General features: G+C 46.9%; 1 protein-coding gene across 1 annotated transcript in view; it reads left to right on the forward strand.

Moving 5' to 3' along the window:
* LOC106552074 (lactotransferrin) overlaps window positions 1–10410 on the forward strand; it is a 34363-nt gene extending 23953 nt beyond the window's left edge. The window contains exons 9-16 of the mRNA XM_087705905.1: window positions 827–917; window positions 1449–1502; window positions 2253–2435; window positions 3892–4042; window positions 4196–4278; window positions 5053–5237; window positions 6972–7146; window positions 8212–10410. Of these exons, the coding sequence (XP_087562031.1) occupies window positions 827–917; window positions 1449–1502; window positions 2253–2435; window positions 3892–4042; window positions 4196–4278; window positions 5053–5237; window positions 6972–7146; window positions 8212–8264 (975 nt within the window). The 3' untranslated portion in view covers window positions 8265–10410. The remainder of the gene's footprint in view (window positions 1–826; window positions 918–1448; window positions 1503–2252; window positions 2436–3891; window positions 4043–4195; window positions 4279–5052; window positions 5238–6971; window positions 7147–8211) is intronic.
* The last annotated feature ends 1146 nt before the right edge of the window (window positions 10411–11556 follow it).

The raw sequence follows: 11556 nt of genomic DNA on the forward strand, positions 1-11556 counted from the left end.
TGTCAGCAATAGCAATAGCAATAGCAGTAGACTTATATACCGCTTCATAGGGCTTTCAGCCCTCTCTAAGTGGTTTACAGAGAGTCAGCATATTGCCCCCAACAATCTGGGTCCTCATTTTACCCACCTCGGAAGGATGGAAGGCTGAGTCAACCCTGAGCCGGTGGGATTTGAACCGCTGAACTGCTGATCTAGCAGTAGCCTGCAGTGCTGCATTTAACCACTGCGCCACCTCGGCTCTACTGGGTGGAACTACATCAGACATACGGGCAGAGGTTTGGGAAGAATGAAGTTGGAGGCCCTTTTTGTTTTTCACTGGATAAACTTATTTTATCGCTCACACAACTTGTACCTTCCACATCAAAATGGCAGAAACAGCTTCTTTATTCAGAGTCCATATTTGGGCAGCTCAGCGAGCCAGAAAAAGCGGTGCTAGGGGAAAATGGCCATCTGCAGGAAGCCATTGGGGGATTTGTTTGAGGCATTGCATAATATTAGTCCCAACAGTTACGACTTGTGAACGGTGAATTATGGTTCTGCATGTTTTGTGAACCCAGCCAATTGTGGTTTACTTAAATATGCCTAGATAGACTGTGACTTAAAATAATGTACCAATCCTGTCCAAGAAATGACATGACTTTCTAAGATTCTGCAATGAAGTTTGGCTTCCCATTTCACTTTGGGAGATCCATTATTTTCCTACTCGAATCTGGCTAGCAAAGGCTGTGGTCCGAACCACAGCCTTTGCCAACGTCTTGCAAAAGCAGTTTTTCCTCTGAAAAGCTTGGGCGTCTCGCGGCTAACCAAGTGGTTCTTGACATGGCAGAAAAACGAGGCAGATGCTGTTACTCTGGATGCCACCCATGCATACTTTGCAGAGACCTGCACACTCGCCCCTGTGGCTGCAGAGTGTTACGGTAAGGTTTGATTTTCATTGAAACCATAAGTAGAAAAATGAAACACCAGGAATGCCCTTTGAAGCAGTATGGGCCAGGCGACAGGGGAAAAGCCCATGGGAGCATCTGGGGAACTCTTGAGGAACAACAATCTGGATGACGCATAAAATGTTTAGTCTTTCAAAGCATCAGTTAGAAAGAAAGTGTCAGTTTAACGTCTGTGTGGGTTGGGGGGGGCTGCCCTTCATGCTTGTGAATTAAAAAGATGAGGCATGCAAGGGGAGGCTGGCTGGAAAGGATGCAAACTGTAATGCAAAACAACTATGCAGCCACAGGCTATTTCTTTGCACTTGACAGGTCTCCCGTGAGGCCAGGTTGCTCAAATCCTGGGCCAGAAGATCCCACCCCTGTCACTGTGCGGCTCTCATATGTGAGGGAGAAGGCCATTTCCTCCCAGAGAGCAAACTTGTGATTTTGTGGGTTTTCTAACCCGCTGCTTTTGTCTGATGAGCCCCGGAGAGAGGCTCTTCATCCTTCTGTCTCTTCTCACAGGAGAAGAATGTGCTCCCACAAGGGAGGAACTGGACCTGTTGACCCACGTTGGGGGTAAGTGGGAGTGAGCATAAACACAGGAAGTGCCCGCTGTGGGTGCTGTACCTCGAGCGGTGCTTTGGCACATGGTTTGTCCTGCTCTAATGCTCTCTTGCTAGAGGCTGATTAACGTATTTCAGAATTAAGGAAAATGACACTTAATGGCCAGCAGCAGGAAATCTGCTCTCTGTTAAATAGTTCTTTATATGAGCCACCAGGAAGGCTTCACGGGAGGCCACCTTGAAGGAGATACATGTTCCTATGTAAGATCCAGTCTCAGGGTCTCTGTTCCCACAAAGCCTCTTCATCTTGAGATGGTGGCATCCATGTCCATTTGCACTTTGTGGAGTTTTAAAAGACATCCTAGTCTAGTTTTTTTTAAAGTATTGCTTTTAACTGCTTGTTACTGATTTCAAAGGTACGTTTTCTTTATGTTCCCTGAATGAAATAAAATAAACAGCAGTAAATGTGGAATATATGGAAAAGTAGTGCAGTTCTTTCTGAGAGAGTTCTGCCACTAGCAAAACTGCCCTGTGCGACATCGATGGTTGTTGCAACGGAAAGCATTTTCTAGAGTTACCAAACTATCGCTATTCTAATACGTGAATAGCCTCGCTTATCACTTCAGTAAAATCAGGTAAGTGCTAAGGAGTGTAAAATGGCCGCACTAGATAAACCCAAACAGAGAATCAACTCCTTGAGGAGTTGATGAAGGTAACATGAAAGTTATTTTAACTAAGGGAACGGTGTCTTCTTGCAATGCAGGTCTTCCTCCCCTCTACTCCGTAGCCCTGGTGAGGAAGGCCAACCAACAAATAAGCCGATACACCCTGAGGGGAAAGCGCTCCTGCCACAGCCACGTGTACAGCCCAGGTGGGTGGCTGCTGCTCTCCCAGTTCACGGCTGGGGCCCTGGAGAAAGGCAGCAGCACCTGCAACCTCACCTCTGGTAAGCCTTCCCTTCTGCCTAGCCAAGAGCTTGAGTCAAGAAGAGAGCGTCGTTGTGGGGAAGAATAAGATATTTTGAAGGTGTCACGATTGGGGTCCAAGGATTCATGACCCACAATAGGCACAGCAGGAGCTCAAGGTGGCAGCATCAGTTGGACATGAGAAACAGGACAGATTTTGGGATGAGCTTCCTATGAACAGATCTGCTTGATTTCAGCAAAGCCCTCTTAGTCCACCAATTTGTTTCTCCCAGTGGCCAGACAGATGTCCAGGATGGCTATAAAGAGCAAATGGAGATGTTCCTCTTTCACCTGTCTTCCCTGCAGTGGTGGTTGGGTGTCCCACCCATTGAGTCTTCAGGACCAGGAGCTCTGAATGGACCTGTCCTCCATCCTGTCTCTTTTTAAAATAACCTAAGAAGAGTATTGCAAGCTTGGGTGCCTGTTTTGCTCGTGTTGTACTTCATCTTTAACCACCTGGGGAGATCTTGCAAAGGCTCTTCCTGTGTTCCTGATTATGGATTTCCAATTATGGATTTAATGGGAAAACAACTTTACAGACAACTCTGGTTCCTAAGGCTCAAAGGGAGCAGTCAGATGAGCCTTTTCAGCCTGTCAAACCCATCAAGCCCAAGAGCTGAAATTTTAAAATAGTTGGCTCAGTGGTTGTGGGTGGGAGGGGAGGAATAAAATTTAGCAGGCCTTTCTCATGCTTCTCGTGAACAGTCAAGGGGGAAGGTGTCATCAGGTATGGTTCATTTACTGATTACCTCATTTAGTGACCGTTCAAGGTTACAGCGGTGTAAAATAGCTTTGTGACCAATCCTCCCATTTATAACTGTTGCCACATCCTGCAGCCATGTGATGACCATTCGGTGCTTTGCAATTGGTTTGCAACAAACAGCAGCGAAAGTCAAATTGATAACCCCAGCACCTCACTTAAGGACTAAAGGGGAAGTCAGGACATGAGCACTCATATGATTTTCTGCTTAGTGACCACAGTGCTTAGCATCTGAGTTGTTGGTCCTAACTCCAGTTGCTAAGCAAGGACTACCTGTACAGTAAAGATCGCAAGGCACTGGTCCCTGTAATTTAGTCAGTGGCACAGCAGCAACATCTGAAAGGTTCATGAACACGGGGGGTGGGGGGAGCTTCCAGTTCCTCCATTCTTGTTCTCCAGCTGCTGCTCGGCAGAGGTTATGCTGCCTGCAAACCTGGAGGCGCTGAGCAGTTACCCCAATGGTAGCAAATGATGTTTTTCTGTAGACTGCCTCCTAACCCTCCCTGATTTTGCACTGTAACCAGACACCTGGAGAAAGTCCCCTCTGCTAATATTCTAAGAAACCAAGTTCATTTTTTTTACTGGCTGGCTGGTTTGTCTATGTGCAGAGTGCAGTAAATGGAAAACCAGCATTGCATAATTCTGAGTAACCACCATCCTTTTCCCTTCTCTCAAAGCATACCAGAATTTTTTTTGGAAAGGCTGCATGCCAGGAGCCAATGGAAATCTGTGCAAAGTCTGCATTGGACAAGAGGGGAGAGTCAAGGGATCCTCTAAGTGTGCAGCTAATCATCATGAACGATACTATGGCAATCTGGGGGCCCTCAGGTGAGTCAGCCTGGAGAAAATATGACTATGGGGCCAGGCCTTAAGGGCTAGGGGTTTCCTGACTTTGGGACGTGATTTTGTGTGGGGTTTTCAGAATTCCTTTGGATACAAGCCCAAGGAGAGACACTTCGGCACACTTTTTTAATCTTCCAGATGCCTCTTGGGTGATCCCACTGGGAGAAGCTTTGGTGATGTTGCTCTTTTGGAACATCATAACCTACTTCAGAACATTGAATGTAAGATATTTTGTGTTATCTTTTCAGATTTTGGTAAGTTGCCACATGATAATTTTCAGATTAAATTTCCTCGAGGGTGTCAAACCTTGGAAACTTGAGGACTTGTGAGCTTCAACTCCCAGAATTCCCCAGCCAGCTCTATCAAAATGCTTAATTACAGGTGCCCAAATGGAAGAATTAAGGCAGGGGTGAAGCTGAAAGCTGCAGCCCGTCTCCTCCCTTCCCAATGAGCTCATTGTAATCCACTATGGCAGAAGCCATGCAGGTTGGAGCAGGCAGGAGATTCCTGTTATCAGGAGAGAAAAGAAGAAGAAGAGGAGATGAGGGGCTGGGCTTTTACTATGGGGCCCCCAGACATATAGCCAGTAACAGCACCAGGGACAGTCATCGCAAGAAGATGCAACACTTGCAAATCAACAAGCACAACAAGCACAAAGCCAGCAAGCATCGAGTTGGATGGGGAGACATCAGCTTAGAATGAATCCTACCAAGAGTAGCTGCAGAAACAGAGAGAATCTGCCTTTGACTCTGGGTGGCATTTCCCTCAATGGAGCTGCTCTGCAGTTTGAAGTTCTTCCTGGATTCCCCATGTCTGCTTTTCTTTCACACCTGCTTTTCACACCTCGATTGATTTTTGGCGAGGAGCCCTTTCTGTCCTTCACTCTTCAAGTTCAGTGCTCAGAAAATCAGTGATGATCATATCACTATTTGGTGAGATTCCCAGAAAATGTTGTGATGCTGAATAGATCAAGTTGGTTACTTTGTTCCTTACAGATCTGACTAGCTCAGGATGGGCCACCGGCTACTCTCCCGGGGATTTTGAACTCCTTTGCCCAGACGGGAGCCGAGCAGCCATAACAGCTTGGAGGACCTGCAACCTGGGCTGTGTTCCTCCCAGCATTGTGGTGACTCGACCAGTGACTGTCACTAAGGTCCAGGATTTCTTATTAAAGTCCCAGGTAAGTTTGACAGCTGACTGAAGGCATGTCAGGATTACCATTCATCAGAACAGGAAGCTTAGCATAGAGAACAATTTCCATCAACTGCATCATCTGGGGACAGAGTTAATTCAGGGTATATAGATACAGATTAACAGAGTTGGAAGGGACCTTGTAGGTGATATAGTCCAACCCCCCAAGCGAGATACACATTTCTGACAGATGACAGTCCAGTCTCTTCTTGAAAGCCTCCAGTGATGAAGCTCCCACAACTTCTGAAGGCAACTTCTGTTCCATGGGTTGATTGTTCTCACAGTCAGAAAATCCCTCCTTATTTCGAGATTGAATCTCTCCTTGGTAAGTTTCCATCCATTATTCCTTGTCTGGCCTTCGGGAGCTTTGGAAAACAGGTTGACCCCTTCCTCTCTCTGGCAGCCCCTCAAATATTGGAAGTGCTCTCTTGTCTCCCCTGGTCCTTCTCTTCACTAGACTAGCCAGGCCCAGCTTCTGCAACCATTCATCGTATGTTTTAGTTCTCTCTCATCACCCCCATGAGAAGCAGCCAGTCTTTGGAGTCTGTTCCTGGCTACAGTGACGGACTGGAGGAGAGCCAGAAAGTCCGCTTCCGATGAGGTGGAGGCTTTGATGTGGGCTGAGCTGGTGCCTGCAGGATTCCCTGGCTCAAGTTGGTTGCCAAAGGCCCAAATTGCAACCGTGTGACTGTGGGGTGATACAGCAGTTGTAAGTTTGAAGACAGATCAAAATTCACTTTTTTCAGTGCTGTCGTTAACTTTGAACTGTTCTTAAACGAATGGTTTTAAGTCGAGAGTTACTTGTAGTGCTCACAATTCAGTGATGTTGAAATGACAATACACAAACACACACACACAGTGATTTCATTGCAGAAGTTGTGACTATGCACTTGCATCCTGATTTGAGTACACAAGTTGCAATATTAGTGTGATGAGTTACTAGTATGACATTAGTGTCATCCAGCTCTTAGTTTAATTAGCAAAGGAGAAAGACTCCTGGCTCATTTCTTTTGCCAGGAGTGGACTCTGCTGAGAACAAAGCGGTCACAGAGGAGACAGGCAGAATCTGTTGGCTAATTAACTTCTCCTTTTCCCCTGGCTGCCCTCCCTTACTCCCTCCACTGTTGTTTCCTGCCTTTCTCATCTCCACATTCCTTTGCTCCCCACAATCACGGCCGGCTCTGCTTCAAACCCAACCCCCAACCCCCCCATCTCTCCCTCTCCCACCGTTGCTGATGTCAAACTGGCAAAAGATACAAGGTGAAGCAAGCAGCAGAAACCGCTATGACAATATCCCATCTGTGGTTCACTGACAAATGCCTGCTCGACAAAAGCACGCCAATGAAACCGCGTTGAGAAAACCGCGAGGTCGAAATCGTGCCGACGAATGAGCGCAGAAGCGCGCCAACAACAGCGTGCCGACAAAAGCACGCCTTCAACAAACCTAAACCTAACCCTAAACCTAACCCTAAACCTAACTCTGAACCTAACCCTAAACCTAACCCTGAACCCTTACCTTAACTTAAATCGCGCTTTTGGGGCCCTGGTTTTGTCAGCGCGTTGTGGGTTCGTTTATGACATCGCGGTTTTCTCGCCACAGTTTTGTCGGTGCGCTTTTGTCGTGCGCGCATTTGTCGGGTCACGCCACCTGTTCGCCTCCCCCCCACAATCAACAGGCTTTGCTGGCAGTCCCTGCTCTCCAGTTTGGGCTCTTTCCTTTCAGGAATCAAGCAAGAACAGTTTTCAGCTCTTTGAGTCGCTAAGATATGGAGGAAATGACCTGCTCTTTAAAGACGCTACTCAAGGCCTCGTCTTCACAGGCCAGTTGGACTTCAAGTCGATTCTTGGACAGTCTTTCTTTCAGCTTGCCCAATCCGTCTTCAGCTGCACCTCTGCAGGTAACCTGTCCTTGTGAAGGAGACGGAGGCCAGGCTGGGCTTTCCTCTCAAACTCCCCTGGTCTCTCTTGCCTGTAGAATGAAAGACTTGGCCCAGTAGAATCAAATCATTCAGGAGTCTCCAAACCTGGCAACTTTAAGACTTCAGCTCCCAGAATTCCTCAGCCAGCTCTGATTTGCTCCATCCAGAGAAAGTAAAGCCATTCACACCAAAACAAAATTCTAGTGTTTATATACCTATGTTATTTATAGTAGCCATATAAAAATAGAAAATAAAAACATTTACCTTAACTCTATGCTTTAAGCCCTAAAGTAGCTGGGTTAAAAAAAAACAGCTTGAGGAGTTCTGCTATAGTACCTGGTTTGGGTGATGAAGCATCTGCAAGAAAGCAACCAAGCTCAGGGAGCACCAAGTACCCCACAGTTTAACCCTCAACTACAAACATTTGCCTTTATCAGTAAAACACAGCTTGACAGGATCTTTGAGTTCTTAGATTAAATGGAATTGGAGCCAGACGTGAATGTAAAACCTCCAAGGACTGACAGGAAAATCAGAAACCAACTGTTCTATCCCTAACAGCTCCTAGTTCATACCTGGTAAGGTTGAATAATTTTGTTGAAGGATACTATTGTGGGAGGCAATAGGAAAAAGAGCCTTCCTCCTGACCCGCTTTTTGAGGCTGGAGCTCCTACCACACAGGACTCGTCAAGAGCCCACCTGTCCCATAGCCTCAGCAGGATCCTGCCGTCTTCCAATCCCATGACAGAGAATGGTGCGGCTGGTGCTCCAAGATATCTCAGGCCCTGAATTAAAGCATTGAGGTTGCATTGAAATTAGATGCCAGGTGAATTCTGCCCTCTGATAAAATGCTTTTTCAAGTAGGTGAGATTTTGAGATAAATTTAAATGATGCACAAATGTATCTGTCTACTTAAACTGCTGGGTGCTTAATCATTCTGGTGGGGGACCTGAATTCTGCCCTTGTGTACGTTTAGGGGCAGTCTTGGATGCCACAGTGGGCACATTTCCCTTGGAGATGTTTAACGCTGCCATTCTTGGTTTTCAGGTATCCTAGACTTTTGCGAACTGGATACTTGTACCTCTTCCACACAGCCTTGAGGTTATCCAGAGAAGCTCTCTTCAACTCTGCCAGCTGAAAGAAGAGAGAGACACCTATACAAGCTTTTTCTGTCACCAATTCTGGTTTATGGCAATTTTCCAATTTTCTTATACAACATCCAAGTTATCCTTCAGCATCTATTGGAAAATCCATCTTTGAATCTATCCTACTGGTATGTTAGCCAATGGAAGGCATCCATGCAATGGATTAACTCTCACCCACCCTCCATCTCTAGAATTCACAATCCCAGCCAGATTTTGGCTGCACCTGCCACCTTTTCAGCTCCACTCTGTCTTCTGCCTTTCGTGAGGAGGGAGGGAGGAAGGGAGGCAGGCTGATGTGGGAACTCTCCTCTTGTATCTGCATCTCTCTCTGGTTACCTCCCATCACTTCTGCATTCAGCATTGATCTGTTCATTTTCTCTGAGTCAAAGTTCCATCTGAATGAAGAAGAACTGGTTGAGACAATGGCACAGCTCCAATTTCCCCAGTCCCTGGCAAGAAGCTATCTTGGGACCCCAGGAGTTTTGTTTCCCTGGCTTTAGCAGGATGTAAGAAGAGCCGGGACTCTCCTCTTAATCCTTCCCTTGACTGAAGCAACAGCCCAAAGTTTACTCCAAAGACACACTGAAGCTTTTTGTTGCCCAGCTACTCTAAACACAAATGCATCAGTGATGAGCCCCCCACTTCCAAATCGAGCCAGGTGACTAGCAGCTTTATGTGTCCAGGTTCCTACCGATGCCCAAGGCAGGCCAAGGATGCTTTAGGGGTAGACATTATGGCCATGTCCTCTGCTGAGCAACCATTTGGGCACCGCTTGCCTTTGCTTTCTTCCTAGGACGGTTGATAACAGTGGGATTTCTTGGAGGTGTCCCTTCCTGAGGTCAGTTAAGGTAATATAACCCAGCCAGTAATTGCACAGGGTATTAATTTTATAGTGCTGTTCCCCCTCACCTGAAAAAAGAACTCTGTGAAGTTCCCCATTTGCTTCCAGCCCTTTCTAGATTCTGCACCTGGTGTTAACAGTTCAGCTAAATAAACAAGGCTATCTCCAGGTCACTGCACAGCCAAGGTTTTCTGAGAGGTCCCTGGCGTATTAGAGAGGTGATATTTCTGTGGTAGCTTACAATAGTGAATGGGCTCCATAATAAAGTTTGCAGAAATGGTACTTGTACTTTACAACAAGGAGAGAGAACTATCCTGTTGATAGCAATGCTCATGAAGGTAGTCTTGAAGCTAAGCAATCTGCCAGCATGATCCCTTAACATTCAAAGGTGGAATTAAGGCTGTGAGCCACAAATCCCCAAACATGTCTTTCCAAACGAAGGGAATGAAGAGTGGGACAGAAACCGTAATTGACGAATACATAGAAATGCATAAACTCACTAAAGCGGATCTATTCCCAGAAAGCCAGAAATCTCATAAGCAGAGCCATGAATATCCTCCACAGGGGACATTTTCATTTATGCTGAAGCAGAATTGGTGGTAGTTTTAATAGAAACATCATTTGCATGTCAGCTCAAGTTAATTTAGGGCTTCAGACTTCATAACAATGTACAGGATTGCACTCATAGTTTAGTGAACTTAACAGTTTTGCTTACATTAAAATAATTGAAAAATATACAGGTGAAACTCGAAAAATTAGAATATCGTGCAAAAGTTCATTTATTTCAGTAATGCAACTTAAAAGGTGAAACTAATATATGAGATAGATTCATTACATGCAACGCAAGATAGTTCAAGCCATGATTTGTCATAATTGTGATGATTATGGCTTACAGCTCATGAAAACCCCAAATCCACAATCTCAGGAAATTAGAATATTACACGCGATCAATAAAACAAGGATTGTACATAGAACAATATCGGACCTCTGAAAAGTATAAGCATGCATATGTACTCAGTACTTGGTTTGGGCCCCTTTTGCAGCAATTACTGCCTCAATGCAGCGTGGCATGGAAGCTATCAGCCTGTGGCACTGCTGAGGTGTTATGGAAGTCCAGGATGCTTCAATAGCGGCCTTCAGCTCTTCTGCATTGTTCAGTCTCATGTCTCTCATCTTTCTCTTGGCAATGCCCCATAGATTCTCTATGGGGTTCAGGTCAGGCAAGTTTGCTGGCCAATCAAGCACAGTAATCCCACAGTCATTAAACCAGGTTTTGGTGCTTTTGGAAGTGCGGGCAGGTGCCAAGTCCTGCTGGAAAATGAAGTCAGCATCCCCATAAAACTCATCTGCGGAAGGAAGCATGAAGTGCTCCAAAATCTCCTGATAGACGGCTGCGTTGACCTTGGACTTAATGAATGTCAGTTGTTCCTACTTGAACTGCATGTCTCGGTGGTGTGGGAGGAGTCACTAAATGGGTATTGTTACGGCCCAATTGCCTGGAGATTGAGATAAATCTGAGGACACTCCCTCTGTTCCTCCTGGTGACTCCCCAGATTAACCGATGATTCGAAAGAAGAACTTGGAAGGGAAGAGACAGAGAAACAACAGCAGCTTCCCTTCCTGGACCCTGGATGGTCTGGAGGTGCCTACTCAAGCCCAGCGCTGGCGCCTGAAGGACGGGAAGTGACTGCTCCCACACCACCCTCGAGACATGCAGCTCAGGTAGGACCAACTGACAGTCTCCGAGGTGGGGTGTGGGAGGAGTCACTGAATGGGACATACCAAAGCTAGATGTCCATGGGAGGGATTATTGGGCCTGAGTAGCCCGAGTGTCCAGGACACCCTGAAGGACCCATCTCCCGAAGGATGCCGAGGCATCCGAATCTAGACGGTAATGTCTGATGAAGGGTGAAGGAGAGGACCAGGCGGCAGCCCTGCAGATGTCCTCGATGGGGGCCTGGGTGGCCCAGGCCATTGAAGTGGCAGCGCTTCTAGTGGAGTGAGCTGTGATGCCCTGTGGGACGGGCAGCCCTCGGGCCTCGTAAGCCTTGGAAATGGCTAACCTAATCCACCTGCTGATGGTGGTAGGAGAGACTTTGGCGCCCCTGGAAGTGGGGTGGAAGGAGACAAAGAGGGCCTCCGACGGTCTGAAGGGGGCTGTGCTCTTGACATAGATGCACAAAGCCCTTCTCACATCCAGGAGGTGCCAGGACTTCTCCCTCTCAGTGGAAGGATTAGGGCAGAAGTCCGGGAGGATGACCTCCTGACCCCTGTGGAAGGGGGAATTGACCTTGGGCATGAAGGCCGGGTCCAGCCTGAGAACAACCCTGTTGCTGTGAAAGGTGCAGAGGTCAGCCCTAGAGGACAGAGCATTAAGCTCGGACACCCTTCTGGCAGAGGTGATTG

Source organism: Thamnophis sirtalis, unplaced genomic scaffold (assembly GCF_051295495.1).
Source record: "Thamnophis sirtalis isolate CommonGarterSnake01/CBP01778 unplaced genomic scaffold, rThaSir2_p1.2 scaffold_2, whole genome shotgun sequence".
Classification (NCBI taxonomy): Eukaryota; Metazoa; Chordata; class Lepidosauria; order Squamata; family Natricidae; genus Thamnophis; species Thamnophis sirtalis.